Below are 18,627 nucleotides of genomic sequence, written 5' to 3' on the forward strand. Positions count from 1 at the left end.
CATTTTCCACAGTAAGTCTATTTTGGTCTATTTATGGTCCGTGAACAAATGATTGTGTAGCTGTCACAAAACATACAGGGGACGCAGAGATGGGCGTGACATGTCGGGGAGACAGGACAAGAGAAAGGAGGGATAAAGTGGAGGTGATGGTGCAACCAAATCTTGAATGGTGGAGGGTATGTGAGGTAGAAAGCAGAGCAGAGTCTGGAGTGTCAGGGTGGCGGATGAGGGCAAGGTTAGAACTCAAAGATCTGGGTGAAAGGTTGGACGGAAATTCCTCTGGGCAAAACTAAAAACTATTACCAAGGATGTACAGTAGGTAGGAGATTCTTGTCGAGGGTTTGCGGCGCTCATTGGTTTTTGCTGGCTAGTAAAATGTGTGTCTTTAGATACAGGCAACATTCCTGCAGAGATAAAACCCTGGGCCCCTTACCCCACCCTCCCCCCGTCTCTCCACCCACCAAGCCGGCCGGGTCCAGCTTACTGAAGTGTGCGCGCCTGTGTGGGTGTGTGTGCTTGTGTTTACGTCGGACGGGGATCGGCGTGCCTGCATGGTGGCACTTGCGAGGGGCAATTTGAAAGACGTCTTTCAATTTGGGAGAAACAGAACATAAGAAAGGCAGTGGAGGGCCAACAGGCATGCCGGTCAAGACCATCACTTTCCGAGTGAGTACGTTTTACTTCCTCTTTTTGGCCATTTATTACCATGGTCACCAAAACATTTTCTCAGATAAGTATCTGCCAGAGGTCCAATTATATCTGCTGGGCTCTCAGTTTTAATTGACTTTATCCAACAACTCTTCATATATACATTCAGGTTTCTTACTATCTTCCGTTTAAAAGACTGCCCCTGTCTTGTTTCCCCAAATAATTTCCATCTTTAATTTACCTTCTGTCTGACAAAGTGATTGAGCAAGGAAATCAGAAAGGTTGCAAAAACTTTTACCTGCGATGTTAGAGTTTAACCTGCCACTTTCTCTTTGGTTTCTGTCAATGCCTTACACAAGATGGTAGTGGTTAAAAGTATGAGCCAAATTGTTTATTCAGTGCTCAGTTTAAAAATGAGTTTTTGCTCAAAGTTATTGAAATGAGAACCACTATTGCAAAATGGGAGGTTTCCTGCTTGCTCAGAATTATCTATGCAAGTGTGTTGTGTGCGCCTCAAAGATTAGTGTACATGTAAGTAGTCGTGTTTTTGACTTCACTTGTTCCTTTATTTGATGTTCCAATCCTATGATGTCAACTAGGATTAGCCGGGTAAGTAAACTGGAGGTCAGCGACTAATTAGCTGGTCAATTAATTGAATCCATTCAGAGTAACTATACTGAACACTTTATAGACTTTATAATCCAGAGAGCCAAAAGAACCACAAACAAGTGTTTCACCTTGCATGTAAGTCATTAGAGATGAGGAGTTATAGAAATCCAGGTAGAGTTCCGTTCTTTGTAGGTCTGAAAATGAATTGCGTCCAGTTTACACTGTGCAACTTGTAATTTTGCCCCAAAGCAAATACCCACAATGCTAGCATACAGCATGTCGATAAATTTTGGCCTTTGCTGATTTATTGGGAAATTTTATGTGCGATAACTGTAATTTACTACACTGGGTTTTGCTGTTGGCAAGTGCAACCTGATAGATTTTGTTTATTCACACTAATGATACAACCTTGGCAGCTCAAAGCTGTTAGGTTGCAGATCAGTCATCTGGTCATTAGAAGATAATGATGTGTACTTAATTAGAGCCAGCTACTGTGTACATTGTGTTTACCATAGCTCCTATTTATGAGCTCCAAAACACTATGGCTTCGATCGTCATTTTCATCCGCTCAGATTGTCAACAACAATGTCTACTTATCTAAAAGCAGTGTGGGTGAAACAGGGACAGCTATCTGATCAATAAGTAAAGTGAGAAAGTAAATAATAAAGACGGAGACGGTGCTTTGTCATTTTTGGAGCGCAGCTTTCCGTGCTGACAGACGTGTTGAGTGCAACATTGTAACCGCTTCATAGGCGTGCTCGCTTTCTGTAAATGTGCCCGATGCAGAGAGCGGTCCCACGGGACTCCAACTGACTGAGTCAACACTTACTACGTACGTCTCTGCATCCGGAACCAGCTCGCAATCTGATGGATCAGCCTGAGAGACGAAAGCAGAGATGTAGGAGGCTAAAGGGGAAAAAGCCCGAGAAAGAAAATCCATTTATTGAACAAATGCAAGTCAGCAGAAAAGGATGATAAAATAGCTGTTTAAGTTCTCTGCAGGAATTTCCATATCCGCTGCTCCATCTTCCTGTAAACTGTATAGAAACAGTCCCATCCCACTCTGTTGGGGTTCATTTAGGCACTATTTTTCAAGCCAATTGGGCAGATTATTAGGAAGGCTTCAAAGATGTATGATTAAATCCAAAAAGAAGGATGAGAGCAAATTTACAAGCCGAGAATGTGCTGCTGAGGTTCACTGAAACAGTATCCGAATGTTTGGCAGTGATATTCTTCCATTGACATTCTGTGGAAGAGCTAAAGGATTTAACTCCCTGTTGCACTGGTAACAAGGTCCTAGTTTAATCCCTAGCTTAATTTCCCTTACCGAGGCCAACGTATTTAGACTGTGAGAAAAGAGATGTGGATTAAACCAGCAATCTCTGGGATGAGTCGAGCTGCTAATAGACAGTTAGCGGTATTACGTGTATTGCATTACTTGCATTAATTTACCCCTGATGTAGCCCAAAGTTTTAGACCCCAAAAATATGATTCTGAATAAACATCAGAGACAAGTAAGAAAGGAAATTAGATGAAACACCTTAAGACCACTGAAATCTTCTCAAATGCAAATGTCTACAATTACAAGTTAGTTGCAGTCCGCAAACGTCGATTCTATTATCTCGAATAATCAACTTTGTGTTTCTCTGTTTACGCGCTCAGCGACACAATTAGGGCTTTGTAAAAGCTGGAGATTCTTCAGATGTAGTCATCCATTTCAGAGGGAGACGTGGATGTTGATCTTGCACACACACGCACACAAAACGGCGAGCTTTCAAACACTGCAGTCCACCGGCGAGGGGGTGATGTCATTTCTGACTGCTGCAGCACCAGCAGAGCAGAAAGAAGGTGGTGGGGAGTTGATAGCGGTCCATTTCGCTCAGAAAAAATGTATCCTCCGGTGTGTGAATTTAATTTTGCCCTCTCTTACGCCAAGCACGTCCTCATTAGCATTACTCAACCGCGCGCAATTGCAATGTCGCACTTGTTTATGGGGGAGCTGTGGAGCAGTTTATTGTATCTTGTTTCTTTCTCTACAAATAGAATGATTAATTGGCTCACACAGATTTGCTCAGCGCTAGAGTGTGAAGCGTGTCCTTTCCGTGGGAATAATCAGGCAGCAACACATTCATCTAAATCATGCCTTGGGCCTCCCAGCACGCAACATTTTCAAAACGTTTCAAGGGTGTTGCTCTGCATGTCAGTTTATTTCTGACTTTAGAAATGGGTGGAGTTCACTCATCCTTATCTCAGTGGGCACACATGTTCTTGACGCAAGCAGATATCCATGTGGACGAAAACGCTTTGCTTTGGTGAGAAAGTTTGTTTGTCATTAACGTGTTATTAACATTCAGCTCTGTCGGCAAGCTGTGCCATGAGCTCTTGTTTGGGGGGTCTCCAAGGTGTCTCCATGGTGGATGTGTGCCTGCATCAGCTGTGTTTGTTCCCGCAGTGATGACAGGATGTTTCTGGTGTCACCATGGCACTTTTCAAACATTTCATGCAACAGAATGCCACTCTGTTGTCCCGGGTGCATTTTATGGCTTAGAATGAACAGTTTTACAGTTTTGCTTGCCTCACTCGCTCAACCATCCCAGATATAATCAACCAGTATGTTTTACTAAAGATTTTCGATTCACTTTTTCTTTTTTTCTAATCATGGTTCTTGATCAAGAGCGATTGACTCGGTCGGGCAAGTGGCTCAGCAGGGTCAACGTGCTCACACAAAGGAAGACGATTTATGCCGCTCTAAATGCTTTATTTTGAACTATCCACCAAGAGTAAGTGTTGGTATATTTTTTGTCAGGAACAAGGAGTATGTTGTGCATGCAATTAATCCAGGAAGTGTTTTAGCTGGAAGCAGCTTTTGATTTTTATCCTTTTCCTTTTCCAAGTACAATCACTCCAACTGTTTTTTTCTCAAGTGACCTGTCTTTGCACTATGCTTTGCCATTAGAGTCATGCTGAGGCTCTGTTGTGTCGTTTGTTGCAATGCCTCTCCTGCAGGCATGTGGAGCCTTTCACTTTTTTTTTTTTTAAATCAAGCTCACTGCCTCTGTCAAAAGAGGACTAACATGCTGCAACAAAAAATGACAAAGCTTAAGGCACTGAAGTCGAAAAGAGAACAAAAGCGGTGTGTGTGTGATGTAGCATTAAGTGTCGTCCGGTTCGAATGAATGCATCGCTGAACGAGTAGTTTGACTGACCGCTGGCTTTAGATGGATAGTAAGGTGGGGAGTAGGAATATGGCGGGCAAGAGAGGAGATTATGCAAATGAGATGAGAGGCTGCAGAGTTTGCCGCAGTCAGGTTGTGTTCTTTCTTGGTTCTGCTCATTTAGATGCTGCATGAATGATCATGTTTGAACAGCACCCCCGCCTGTCCAGGAGTGATATGTACACAAGCAAAACATGCATCATAAAAAAAAAGAAAAAAAGACAGGTATCCCATGTATTTTTCCCATTGTGACTTGCTGTTGCTTTAAGAGACAATGGCTATACTGTGCAACTGCCAAACACCTTTTTACTCAACTCATGTGCTTATATTTTGGGTGGAAATATTACAAATGTGATCGGAATGGTACCTACATTGGACTTAGATTGTCTTTGCTTTGGGGCTGCACAACATTTTTTTCATTCAACATTTTGGCACCTTTCATCAGACTCATACATCAAACCTCATAAGTACCCAAGATCACAAAATGCCCGTCTGGATACAACTGCAACAACATTTGTTTGCTTTTCCAATAAACTTCCGTTGAACTATCCCACTTGGGTAAAATTAGATCACTCGCCTATCACAGCATTCAATGCACTTCTTTCTTAGTGCAGATATTTCAAAATGCACTACCAAAAAACAGAAGGATCTTAAGCGAGGAATAAAATGAGTGGAAAGCCAATGGATCATTTTGAACTGTCCTAATCCTTAACCCAACTGTCTTTCTCTATTTTCCTCTTTATTCCTCTTCTTTGTGTGTCCTTTACTTTACCCCGTATCCCTCCCTCCTCTCCTTTTTGTCGGCTGTGTTTGCAGGCTGACGCTGGAAACAGTTTTCTCCGAGCGGCCCGTTCTGGCAACTTGGACAAGGCTCTGGAACACATTAAGAATGGCATTGATATAAATACAGCCAATCAGGTGAGCGTTGCAGGAGCTCCATTTTCAGGATTTGCTCATAATGAGTTTTTGCAAATGGAGCCACTCTATGTTTCCACTTTCAAAGTCTTAAGAGAAATGACCTAGAATGTGTGACCTGCTGGATTGTTGCCTCCGCCGCCTTAGATGCTCTGTTTTCTTAATTTAAATTTTCGGTCTGCATGATGAGAGCAATAATCCATGCACTATTATAGTTTTTTGTGCCACTGCACTCTGCCATGTATTGTATATGCATGCTCAGGCCTCCGGGGCGGGTGATGAATGGGCAAATGGTGTCTTCTTTGCCCCCCACCTCTTTCATCACACATCCTTTTATCTGACGCTTGCTCTTCGTGGTAATAGGCCACGGACTGCTGCCCTCAAGCACTTGTAACGTCACCGAAAACATAATGTGTGTGTATGAGTGCCGTCACACTTTGTCACAATCTTCCTTCAACATCATGTTATACTTTTAAGAAAGACCTCAACAACAAAGACACCTGATAACAAATGCACTTAGTTCATTTTTTCCACTGAAACACAAATGGAAATGCATTTAAAACATTTAAAAACTGTCTCGCCATTTTTTATTGTAATTTAAAAATGTGTTGCTTTCACTCTTATTTCCTTTTTGCTCAGTGTGTTGAAGTCCCTGTAATGTGAAAGTTAAAAATTCTCAAACATTTGGCACATTACAGAGAAGAGTGTTTAATCACCTTGTCATACTTGAATGATTAAGAATAATCCCCAAGAGGCTTCAAAATTGTGGAACATTTGCCTTTTTCTGCATGATGTGTGTGCACTCACGGTTGACAATTAGGCCAGGCACCAAAATCAAGATGGCGCCATACACTGTCTACAAAAATAGAGCCTCGGATGATACAAATTGCTGGTTGTGACTTTTACATGATGCATTGTCATTCTGTCTGCTAGTGTACTATTTTGGGTGCAAGGGGGGTCTAAACTGTGGTGATGGTGGTGTCTTGAGAATGGCTTGCTCACCAGCACACTGCTTCACTCTGTTTTCCTTTCTCTCTCCACCCAACAACAGCCTTCCCCCCCCCCCCCCCGTTTTAGTGTGTTCTTTATTTAAGTCGCCCTAGTTTTTTTTTTTGCATCTTCCTTCTTCCACACCGCTCTCCTGTGTTTGCAGTAGAGTGATGGTCTGCTGTGGTCTCTCCACTCAGAGGAATAATATCAGTGGTGCGGGAAAGGTCCAACCTCACATGTCCTGTGCGGCTGAAGGAAGGCTGTGTGAGGTCAGACCTATCCCACACGGCTTGTATTCTTCCCAGCCACGAGACCAGCGGCCTGCCATCTCGCTCCAGTCCTCCTCCACCTCTGCCGCCGTCCGCTCCTTCTGCTGTCATGATCATTGATCAAATGAAAATGATTTCATTCTCATTTTCATCTTTGTAGACTTTGTTTTTTGCTAATGATCTGTTGCGTCCTGTGTAAGTAATGGCCTGCTCTGGTTTGAGTGTTTCAGCTTCTGTGTCAGCAAACTAATTTTTTTATCATGCATGGTTTATACTCAAGTGTCTGTCTTGTTGATGTCATTATGATTTGTTGTTTAGGGAATCAGTGTAATCCCTTCATGATAAAATGGATTTTTCCCTCAGAATGGGCTCAATGGGCTTCACCTGGCCTCAAAAGAAGGCCATGTCAAAATGGTGCTGGAATTACTTCACAATGGAATTGTACTGGAGACTACTACAAAGGTAACACAACAGCAGTCTGTCCACAACGGCATTTTTACCATTTTGATGAAATGCATGTGCAGGACACCTCCCAGTGTTATGGAAATCTAGGTACTGTTATATTAGCTAAATAGCATGAAGAAGGTTATGTCCTGAAACCAGGAAGCAAACCTTTACCGCTCTAGCAACCAATAAAATGTTTTCCTTTTTTCTTTCTCCTCACTGTCCATCTCTAAAACTCAAACACCTTTTATTCTTTAGCTTTCGACTCATCCCGTTAATTCCAATCCCTTATCATGTGAGAATATTATCTCCACTTCCAGTATGATGTACGCACACAGAATGACCAAACTGTTCAAATCGTGTCTCACTGTAGCTGTTTATGCACTCTCATTGCTATGTGTTTACCCAGAAAGGAAACACGGCCCTGCACATTGCAGCTCTGGCAGGGCAGGAGCAGGTCGTCACGGAGCTGGTTAATTACGGGGCCGACGTCAATGCTCAGTCCCAGGTGAGGCCCCATGCTGTGTGCGCTCCCTCTCAGCTGCTTTTCAATCCGGCGCCTACTGTGAGACCATTGTATTGTTCTGACAATAGCGATGTTCACACGTGTCTGTGCATCAATATTTCTGTGTATTAGTGTGCATCCTCGTGTGTGTTTGTATCTGTAACTTTCTATCTGGCTTTTGGCATTTCTGCTGTGCGTGCTTGTGTGCGTGCGTGTACGTTTATTTCTGAGACAGAAGGGTTTCACTCCGCTCTACATGGCTGCACAAGAAAACCATCTAGAGGTTGTGAAGTTTCTTCTGGAGAACGGGGCTAATCAGAGCCTTCCAACTGAGGTATCAAAGAACAAACGACGTTTTCAGTCCGTAATCTGACAAATCTGCTCAAAGCTATCCCGCTGATCCTGTCAAACCATCGTGTTGTGCGCTCATCAGCTTTCACTTGCTGACATTTGCTCTAATTGTATGTGTGCAATCAATCAGGTTTCTGAGTGTCTGCTCTTCTACAGGATGGATTCACTCCTCTGGCCGTGGCTCTCCAGCAGGGCCATGAAAATATTGTAGCCCTGCTCATCAACTACGGCACCAAGGGGAAGGTCCGCCTCCCGGCGCTGCACATTGCGGCGCGCAATGACGATACACGCACAGCTGCGGTGCTTCTGCAGAATGACCCAAACCCCGATGTGCTCAGCAAGGTATGCGATGCTGCTCGTGTTAAGATGATCCATTCAATGAGTGGCAAGTAAGTTGAACTTTGTTGTCCTTGCAGACTGGATTCACACCCCTCCACATTGCCGCACACTATGAAAACTTGAACGTTGCTCAACTTCTTCTCAACAGAGGAGCGAATGTCAATTTCACCCCAAAGGTACAGAATTCAGTGAAACGCAGTTTATCATGGCGGATGGATTTTTTTTTGTCCTTCCACACATTTTGAAACACTTTTGCTTCCGTATCTCTTCCAGCAGTACTGTGTGAATGATAGAACAATGTGTGCTCATGTGCTTTGTTGTTTTTCCACTCATTTCATGCATGTACGTATCTTATTTGCATGAATTTATTTCTATAGAATGGGATTACGCCTCTGCACATCGCATCCAGACGAGGGAACGTGATCATGGTCCGACTCCTCCTGGATAGAGGGGCACAAATAGATGCCAAGACCAAGGTGCCGCATCTTATCATAGGCTTGGATTCACTCCATGCTTTTCACTGCCACTAATAGAAAGTATCTCGCTCCAGGATGAGCTCACTCCTCTGCACTGTGCAGCCAGAAATGGTCACGTCAGAATAATAGAAATTCTTCTTGACAACGGAGCCCCTATCCAGGCCAAGACCAAGGTAATGCATTTTGAGTGGAGAACTCTGCTGACCTTTTTTGAAAGCAAAATGAAACGAACATTTTCTTTTTTATATATAGTATTAAAGTATAGTCTGCTATTTTGCAAGGGACTCTAATATCAACATTTATTTTTCCAGAATGGCCTGTCTCCAATCCACATGTCAGCACAAGGGGACCACGTAGACTGTGTCAAGCAGCTTCTACAGTACAACGCAGACATTGATGACATCACGCTGGACCACCTGACACCTCTACATGTGGCCGCACACTGTGGACACCACCGAATGGCAAAAGTTCTGCTTGACAAGGGCGCCAAACCCAACTCTCGGGCGCTGGTCAGTGACCATAAGACCATAAAACTCAAAATGGATGTGAATTTAAACTATTTTCCTATTTTCAGAATGGCTTTACTCCTTTGCATATTGCTTGTAAAAAGAACCACATGCGTGTGATGGATCTTCTGCTCAAACACGGAGCATCGCTAGAGGCGGTGACTGAGGTAAGGTGTTTGACTCATGAAATGAAGAACTATCAAATAAAAGAATCAAACAATTGTGTTGTACTGTATAGTATGACCACAATCCTTCTAAAGCTCCATTCTTTTGGAACAGTCTGGCTTGACACCCTTGCATGTGGCGTCTTTCATGGGCCACCTCAACATTGTGAAGATCCTGTTGCAGAAAGGAGCTTCACCCAGCGCTTCTAATGTGGTGAGTTAGATTCTTAACGAAGCTGCGTAAGAGCATCTTAATGATGTTTTTGGAAAAGTGTACATTTATGAATATTGATTATGTACTTGATGTGTGTATGTGTCATTTATGTGTGCGTGGGCAGAAAGTTGAAACTCCCCTCCATATGGCTTCCCGGGCAGGACACTTTGAGGTGGCAGAGTTTTTGCTACAGAATGCAGCACCAGTGGATGCCAAAGCCAAGGTAGAACTTTATATAAGTTGGTTTGCCACACATTGAAGCAGCGACTTTAATATTGTTGAGCACAAGGGAGCAGCCAATTACATTTCAAATCATCTCTCACCACCTTTGCTAGGATGACCAAACGCCTCTGCATTGTGCGTCTCGAATGGGCCACAAGGAGATTGTGAAACTGCTGTTAGAGCACAAAGCCAAACCAAATTCCACAACCACAGCAGGACACACGCCTCTCCACATCGCTTCCCGGGAGGGCCACGCGCAAACTGTGCGTATCCTGCTGGACATGGACGCACAGCAAACTAAGATGACAAAGGTACGTTGCAAAGCCAGGTTTCTTTTTACTTCCAATTGTTAAAAGCCATTTTTTTAATGGGTCTGTGCAGAAAGGCTTTACTCCGCTTCATGTGGCTTCCAAGTACGGCAAGGTGGATGTGGCCGAGCTGTTGCTGGAGAGAGGAGCTAACCCTAATGCTGCTGGGAAGGCAAGAAACACTGTTTGAAGTTTAGAGTAAATATAATGATTTATACAAAACAATCACTTCTGAATACATTCTTGCAGAATGGTCTGACTCCACTGCATGTCGCTGTGCATCACAACAACCTGGATGTTGTCAATTTGCTCGTCAGCAAAGGGGGTTCCCCACACAGTGCAGCCAGGGTACAGTACCTTTATACAATTCACGTCATCGATGATATTTGACTCATTTTTCATTTGTATTTAGAACGGCTACACCGCCTTGCACATTGCGGCCAAGCAGAATCAGATGGAGGTGGCTAACAGCCTGTTGCAGTATGGAGCTTCAGCCAATGCTGAGTCTCTACAGGGAGTCACGCCTCTCCACCTGGCCTCGCAGGAAGGAAGGCCCGACATGGTCTCTCTGCTCATCTCCAAACAGGCCAATGTCAACCTTGGCAACAAGGCAAGAAGAGAATTTAGACATGTTTGTGCTAATGTGTAATTTAAAATGTGTATCACTTCTTTCTTTTTTTCCCTCCACACAGAGCGGATTGACACCCCTCCATCTTGTGGCACAGGAGGGACACGTTGGCATTGCTGACATCCTAATGAAGCAAGGCGCATCGGTCTATGCTGCTACAAGGGTAAGGTTTCTAAAAATCGATCTTTTGTATCAATCAGAAGCTTGATTCACATCTCTAGAGCCCAATATCCTCGTGGATTACTGACATACGATAGCCTTGACTCATTGCACTTCCACATTGTTACTGTACTCAAGGTCATGGTTGTTTTGTCACTGGAAATGATGTCCCGCATCCAGCCTGTCCATAATCTTTTTCCTGTCCTTGCAAGGTCATTCTAAAGTCACAATCAAACATAAAAATAGGCAGTTTTTTTTTTTAGTTCCCTGAACATTTTGTCAGACAAATTTAATTTCTTAATTATAACCGCTGATAAATTTGCATATCATCTTATCAAGACAATGCAATTTATTCCATCATAGTATGTATAATGTGAATATGTCATCCCTTTCGAAAATTAATTTTCCCCCACTACCATATATACTCAGGAAGCCAAAATATAGAGTGAAGAATACAAAAATCAGTGTGCATATGCATGAAATGTCAACTATGATCGAAGGTCAGCCATTTTTAAAGCGTGAGGTTAGATTTGATGTTTAAAGTCATTGGTCGTAAATGTGTCATCTCAGATGGGCTACACACCTCTCCATGTCGCGTGTCACTATGGCAACATCAAAATGGTGAAGTTCCTGCTGCAGCAACAGGCCAACGTCAACAGCAAAACACGGGTGAGCTCCTCCTTCTGGTTGTGAAATTCATCTGCAGCAGTTTTATAGCCGCACTGCTGTAAATGAACTCATTTGTACAATGAATTTATAGTACTGTTATACCCTATACTACATAGCTATTACTCTTTGTGTATGTACAGAAAAGCCACATATCAACTGCAATACACTGTACTTGTGCGTCCTCATTTAACCTCCCAGGATTAATAAAGTGTATTTATCTATGCACATGCAAATGATTGCAGAGGATTTGACAGAGAACTTCCTGCGGAGATTTCGGGAAGGTCAAAGCGAAGTCTGAATAAAAGATTTGCCTGGAATGTGGCCAGGAACATACTGTCAGCATTCATTTTTATATGCAATGCTTTATGAACACAATGTCCAGCCAATTCATTTCAATCAGGTTTCCGTGTCAGCGGAGAACAAACATTTTCAGATATGAGTGTACGCAATTTTTTTTGGGAATGAATGGTTGTAAGCAACGTGACGCTTTAAAGGCACAGATGCAATGTATCCTTCAGGGAATAACAGGTTGATGTCATTTGTCTGTCATAAGTGCACTAAGGAAGTCAGAAATAAATTGACGGCTTTCTTATCTTGTCTAGCTCGGTTACACTCCCCTGCACCAGGCCGCCCAGCAAGGACACACAGACATTGTAACACTGCTGCTGAAGCATGGAGCGCAGCCGAACGAGACCACCACGGTGAGCATGGCAGCACCTTCTCCTCCTTCATGAAACGTTATTATCATGTGATCATTGTGTGCCTTTTAGAATGGGACGTCGGCGCTCTCCATTGCCAAGAGGCTGGGCTACATCTCTGTGATTGATGTGTTAAAGCTTGTGACTGAGGAAACTGTTTCCATGGTGAGATGTTTGGAAATCTAGACGCAAGATAGACATGGACAGATAATTTCAATGTTTTCTCTGCTCTTCAGACTACCACAGAAAAACACCGTATGAGTTTTCCAGAAACAGTGGATGAGATACTGGATGTGTCCGAAGATGAAGGTACGACACCAGAGCAGTCGGTTAAATATCAAAATATTTGTTTTAACAGGTTCACTGTAAGATTAATATATTGAACTGGAACTCTGTTATTCATGTTTTACTCTTCTGTACCTTTTTTAGGACTTGCACAGCTAACTTTAGGTATGCATGTCTTTTTATCTCCTTCCATTGGGAGGTTGCCGTAATGAAGTACAGTGTGTTTCTCCATTTCAAGCTCACCCTCTCCATTGTTATCTTCTGCTCTCTTGTCTGTGCTGGTGTTCACTGTGATATCACTCTGGTTTCTCGCTGCCATGTGCGCATAGCCACACTCTTAACCTTTATATGTCTTTGCAATAGCACTCGTTCGCTAACTTGAATGTTTGTGGTGGGGAACACATTTGCACGGAGTTATGTTGTGTACCATTATGTAATACAAGTGAATCATGTTAGTGTTATTTCCATCACACCTAAATTTACTTCTGCAACATTGAACACTTGTTGTAGGACGGCAAAACATTTTTATACGCACGTTAATGTTTCTGGGTGTCATGCTTGAAGATTCCCCCCCACATGCGTACTGTATACGCGTCACACACATTGTCATGCAAACATATCGGTGACACTAATACATATAACAATACGATTCATTCTCACTTGAATCATTCTGAATTTATTTTCTGTCGATTTGCATCTCTATTCAAGTTAGTACCGATTGGTGCACAGCTCTAGTACCTAGTATTTTGTTGCTCTAAATATAGAAGGTAGCTTCGTGGACATTTAAAATAATACATATGACAAGCTCCAGGTCTCCCGTGATGTAATAACCCGCTTTAACCAGTGAACTGTGCACTTTTTTCAGAGGGCAAAAAAAATAGCTGACATGGTAAAAAATAATTGTTTTTATTCATTACTTGTGAGCTAAACACAAATGGGCCGTTTTGTGGGGGTAAGTAATTAACTTTACTCACATTAGATTCTGCTGGCTTGCTTTCCGTTGTGAAGACTTTGTTAGAGTATATGTGTAATCATTCTTGTTCTCTTGAGTCCTCAAATTTGGATGAGTTGGTCTTTCATAAAACATTGTCATTGTTGAAGTGTTGTGATGTTGTTAGTTGCGTTAACAAGTGACTGTGCACATCCACATCATTCATGCTTCATCTCGCCTGGTTTCCATGATGTCTAACCCTTCGGACGACTGATTAACACCTTCTCTCTTTCTCTCTCTTCCCCTTTTTGCGGTTTGACCAACCTGACCTCGGTCTGTTCGCTCTCTTTGGCATGTTGTTCTATGAAGGAGAGGAGCTCCTGGGGACAGAAGGGGCCAGGTACATGAAGATGGATGACATGAAAGACCATGATGACGATTTCCTCTCCCCCAAGAAATCACTGGAGTACGAGAGAGGGCTGGGCACAGCGTAAGGGGGCTGGGAAGCAGGGCAGACAGACAAACTCCATAGCGGGGGACCCAACATAGACTGTTTACTTACCACTTGAGAAATAAAAACACCAGGGGGGAGCAACAGCAAAACAATCTCAGTCTGACTTTTTGGTTTGTTTCTTTGTTTCTCAAACAACAGAAATTACTCTCCAGCCATTCCCAGGATTCCACGTGTTTCACCTGAGACTGTGATCCTGAAAGAACACGAGCTCGATCAGGTTGAGCACTTAGATGAACGTATTTGACATGATAGAATATTCTTAATCTAAATTCAAACATTTATTGCAGCTTTGGTTTACCAGTGTGGTGATGGGGTTGTTTTTTCTGTCTGCAGCACACTCCACTCCCACTGCCAAAAGAGTACGATGAAGACTCTCTGATTCCCAGCAGCCCGGCAACAGAAACATCAGACAACGTCAGCCCAGTCGCCAGTCCCATTCACACAGGGTCAGTTCGGCAAAACGTTTTACAACCCTAAATTGTGATCAGTATGTGAAAAGAATGTGTATGCGTCCAACAACAGGTTTCTGGTCAGTTTCATGGTGGACGCCCGTGGCGGCTCAATGCGAGGCAGTAGGCACAATGGTTTGCGGGTTATCATCCCCCCAAGAACATGTGCGGCTCCCACCCGCATCACCTGCCGCCTGGTAAAGCCGCAGAAGCTTACCAGCCCACCTCCGCTTGTGGAGGGAGAGGGCCTGGCCAGCAGAATAATCTCCCTCGGCCCAGCTGGCATGCAGTTTCTTGGGTGAGGAAGCAATTGGTCTTCACTTTGGACTTTTTTTCACAAGCAAAAGTTCAGATAAAATATTTTTTTTGCTCTGACATTGCAATGAAATTAATTAGAACAATAGATTTTTTTCTAAAACCTACTATTTGAGGGAAATGGGCTGAAACTGGAGTTTTGATTTGATTTATTTGGTTGGACAGAAGATTACAGGAATACATTTTTCACAAAATGGTAAAATTATGCGAGTGGAGGTTGTCATAAAATAATTTATTTGCTAATCCAGACCAGTGATTGTGGAGATCCCTCACTTTGCTGCTCTGAGTCGTGGCGACCGCGAGCTTGTGGTGCTGAGGAGTGAGAATGGAGCTGTGTGGAAAGAACATCGCAATCGCTATGGTGATGAGGTTCTTGAAACAATCCTCAATGGGATGGATGAGGGTAAGAATGTTTCCCCGATAAAGGTCTTCACTCATGACCGCGGCCAATCATTTCATGGTGTCATTTTCTTATCCGCACAGACTTGGAAAGTCAGGAGGAACTCGTGAAGAAGAGAATTCGCCGCATCATCTCAACTGACTTCCCGCTTTATTTTGCCGTCGTGTCACGGGTCCAGCAGGAGAGCGACCTGATCGGGCCCGAGGGAGGTTCGTTGATGAGCAAACTGGTGCCGCTGGTCCAGGCGACGTTTCCCGAGACGGCGGTCACCAAGCGAGTCCGTCTGGGACTGCAGGTGAGATGGGACGATGAGGAAAAGGAAGGAAAGAGGACACAGTCATGAAAAGCATGTTGAACAAAGTCCTCATCATATCAGCTATTGCCTTGCATGGTCGTGATTTTTTTTTTTGCTGTCAACGTCACACAGTGCATGCACTTTGCACCTTTAGACTATTGGATGCTTGTTTGTGGCCTTGTATTTTTTCCTCTTTTCTTTCTCCTACACTGTATGGACATACATTTTGGGACACTGTTCGAGATGTGAAAATGAAAGTAATTATAGAGGTTGTCACAACAAAAACAAAACTATAGACTAGTGTCCAAAATTTCTCTAAAAATATCTTGACCTGTCCACATATGTCCATATATTGTAAAAAGCACACTTTTTTTTAACCTGGTAATTTTTTTTCCATCATTGTTTGTTATAATTTTCTGCCATTTGATTTCATGTATTTTGAAAAACAAAGGCCTGATGTATGTGCCCTTACCAAATTCTGAATAATGTAATCTCTCTGTCTTTATTGGACCTTGAACCTCCTGTATCTGTTTGCTCCCTACGATGATGATCTGGACCAGTCCAGACACTTTGTAGACTTTAGAAACTGAAAGAATAGTCAGACAGTCTACTCTGTTGAGCAGTGATTACTCACCATAATGTACAGTATAATTTACAACAATACATTTATCAGTCTAATTATATATGTTTCATATTATTAGAGACAACAACAAACCTCGTTTACGAATGACAACAAGAGGAATGCCAGTTATAAATATTATATACATATATAATATAATTATGTATAATGTCTGAATATATTATATTAAATATCAAATGAAATTGTAGACCAAGGATAGGCAGTTTAAATGGAGGGGGCCACAATTATTCTTTTTATCAATGGTACTGGGGGGCCGCAAAGTACCACACATCTCCTAACGAGATCATCAAAATAAATGCCATTTTTAATAGGGACAAAATATATTTATTTAACTTCATACTGTGATTTTGTTTTGCTCATTTTGTGAATGTTATCACTATCGACTTACACAAAGATTTTAAAATTATACAACCAAGGGATGCATAATTATTCTTATTTTCCACCAATACCACTAACGTTTTTTTATACTACCATACAATACATATATGCACTTATGCAAGTTTTTTTCCCACTTTTATTTATATCAAAACAATAAATGTGATTTTTTCCTATATCAGTCCGATAGTCCATTAGTTAACATGCATCCCCATTACCACAATGTTTTTTCTGTACTCTCTCAGTCAAATCCCTAAATTTGTAGCTTTGCTCACTCAGCTCTGTGAACAGTGCATTAAAGTTACTAGTCCTAGATACATCCTCTCTGTAAGACGAGACCATCAAAATGGCCGCTTGTGCAGTTAGGCAACTATGTGTTTGTAACACTATTAAGCATTGAATATATCCATGTTTTGGGAAGAAACAAATTCACCAAATTATAATGCACTTTAAACCAACTGTTAGCGCTGTCAGGAAAATAAAATATCATAGTTGTTTGGGAACTATTGAGAATCGTATTGAAGAGGCAATGTCTGCCATGTGGTTTCAATGACTCAGCAACAGCAAATATTTATGGGCCTTCCTCTTGTCTGTTAGACAGCAGAATTTATTTTTATTTCTAACTTAAAACTACCATTCATGTTGTCAATGGTAAGCGAATGTAGGTAAAATTACTAATGTGGTTCTAGATTTTACCCACTTTTTAGTTGTATGTTTATGTTGCTGTTTTAGTCATGTTTTATGTTTCTTCCTTGTTGGGAAAATATCTAGAAACCTTTGATATCAAGTCTCACACAATAAAAATGATTTATTATCTTGTACAAACAGTTTGGTTTGATTTTTCTCTACGCATTATTCAAAGCAAGGTTTGTTTTCTTTTATTTACTCTGCTCTCACCTTTTTTCCCCTTCCATCTTGCCTCTCTTGAATTCATGACTCTTTCTATCACATTTGTACATCTTGCTTCATCACTTCTGTACCCTTGGGGTGTTCCACTTCTCCATCACTTACATTTGACCTCAGGCCCAGCCCGTTCCAGATGAGTTGGTAGCTAAGCTGCTTGGTAACCAAGCCAACTTTAGCCCCGTGGTGACGGTGGAGCCCCGGCGCCGAAAGTTCCACCGACCCATCGGCCTCCGCATCCCTCTGCCTCCATCCTGGCGGGAAAGCCCACGAGACGCTGGGGAGGGTGATACCACCAGTCTGCGTCTGCTTTGCTCTGTCATAGGTAGAACATGCTCCTACATAATGAAGACAAGTTGAAAATATTTTGCGTGAGTTGTGTATAGTCACCTAAATCTCATCTTGTGCTTCTCAGGTGGAACAGCTGCCGCTCAATGGGAGGACATCACCGGCACAACTAAGCTTGTCTATGCAAAAGAATGTGCCAGTTTTACAACCAATGTATCTGCACGGTAAGGTCACCTGGTTACATTTAACCACCCATACACACAGTAGACAACGTTAGGTACAAGTGCCGGAGCTAAAACCACACCGGCACTCTGGGACCCTCTAGTAGCATCTTGGGTCATTTAAAAAAAAGCTCAAAAGGTCAACCACTATTTACATTCAATATTTAGATTGTGCAAGTTAACCTAATGTTGGATGTATTTTATCGACCACTTTTTTGTTGTGGCTCCAAGGTTCTGGCTGGCGGACTGTCCTCGTACAGCAGAGTCTGTCTCCTTTGCCAACCTTCTCTACAAAGAGCTGTCAGCTGTACCTTACATGGCAAAGTTTGTAGTTTTCGCCAAGATGAACGAGTCACGCGAAGGCCGCCTGCGTTGTTACTGCATGACGGACGACAAGATGGATAAAACCCTGGAACAGCATGAGAACTTCACAGAAGTGGCCCGCAGCAGAGACATCGAGGTCGGTCGGCTAGAACTATAAAAGCATTAAAAGCAGAATTCGAAAATCTTGCTTACTCCTCTCACAGGTAATGGAGGGAATGCCGCTTCACCTGGAATGTTCCGGGAATCTCATCCCAGTACGGAAGGCCGCCCAGCAGCCTCGCTGCTTCAGCTTCCAGGCCTTTAGAGATAACAGACTTCCTGTTTCTGTGAAGGTGTTAAACCGTTCATTTAAAAGTAC

At 42.6% G+C, this 18,627-nt stretch overlaps 1 protein-coding gene across 8 annotated transcripts in view; it reads left to right on the top strand.

Annotated features, from left to right (window-relative positions):
* Nucleotides 1-474: 474 nt before the first annotated feature.
* Nucleotides 475-18,627, top strand: part of ank1a (ankyrin 1, erythrocytic a) — a 32,690-nt gene continuing 14,537 nt past the window's right edge. For 2 of the 8 annotated variants that reach the window (XM_061277978.1, XM_061277979.1), the window contains exons 1-34: nt 475-666; nt 4,597-4,697; nt 5,289-5,390; nt 7,010-7,108; nt 7,500-7,598; nt 7,831-7,929; nt 8,103-8,288; nt 8,363-8,461; nt 8,663-8,761; nt 8,836-8,934; nt 9,073-9,270; nt 9,336-9,434; nt 9,547-9,645; nt 9,770-9,868; nt 9,981-10,178; nt 10,249-10,347; nt 10,425-10,523; nt 10,588-10,785; nt 10,868-10,966; nt 11,533-11,631; nt 12,234-12,332; nt 12,402-12,494; nt 12,566-12,638; nt 12,759-12,779; nt 13,915-14,035; nt 14,198-14,276; nt 14,393-14,505; nt 14,582-14,806; nt 15,072-15,226; nt 15,307-15,518; nt 17,557-17,761; nt 17,852-17,948; nt 18,177-18,405; nt 18,473-18,601. In XM_061277978.1, coding sequence (XP_061133962.1) covers nt 4,608-4,697; nt 5,289-5,390; nt 7,010-7,108; nt 7,500-7,598; nt 7,831-7,929; nt 8,103-8,288; nt 8,363-8,461; nt 8,663-8,761; nt 8,836-8,934; nt 9,073-9,270; nt 9,336-9,434; nt 9,547-9,645; nt 9,770-9,868; nt 9,981-10,178; nt 10,249-10,347; nt 10,425-10,523; nt 10,588-10,785; nt 10,868-10,966; nt 11,533-11,631; nt 12,234-12,332; nt 12,402-12,494; nt 12,566-12,638; nt 12,759-12,779; nt 13,915-14,035; nt 14,198-14,276; nt 14,393-14,505; nt 14,582-14,806; nt 15,072-15,226; nt 15,307-15,518; nt 17,557-17,761; nt 17,852-17,948; nt 18,177-18,405; nt 18,473-18,601 — 4,110 coding nt within the window. In that variant the 5' untranslated portion in view covers nt 475-666; nt 4,597-4,607. Of the gene's footprint in view, nt 671-1,221; nt 1,258-4,596; nt 4,698-5,288; nt 5,391-7,009; nt 7,109-7,499; nt 7,599-7,727; nt 7,930-8,102; nt 8,289-8,362; nt 8,462-8,662; nt 8,762-8,835; nt 8,935-9,072; nt 9,271-9,335; nt 9,435-9,546; nt 9,646-9,769; nt 9,869-9,980; nt 10,179-10,248; nt 10,348-10,424; nt 10,524-10,587; nt 10,786-10,867; nt 10,967-11,532; nt 11,632-12,233; nt 12,333-12,401; nt 12,495-12,565; nt 12,639-12,758; nt 12,780-13,914; nt 14,036-14,197; nt 14,277-14,392; nt 14,506-14,581; nt 14,807-15,071; nt 15,227-15,306; nt 15,519-17,556; nt 17,762-17,851; nt 17,949-18,176; nt 18,406-18,472; nt 18,602-18,627 lie in introns of those variants that run through there. The other 6 variants (XM_061277980.1, XM_061277986.1, XM_061277984.1 and 3 more) reach the window with 6 other exon arrangements.

This window comes from Syngnathus typhle, linkage group LG5 (assembly GCF_033458585.1).
Source record: "Syngnathus typhle isolate RoL2023-S1 ecotype Sweden linkage group LG5, RoL_Styp_1.0, whole genome shotgun sequence".
In the NCBI taxonomy this organism is placed as follows: Eukaryota; Metazoa; Chordata; class Actinopteri; order Syngnathiformes; family Syngnathidae; genus Syngnathus; species Syngnathus typhle.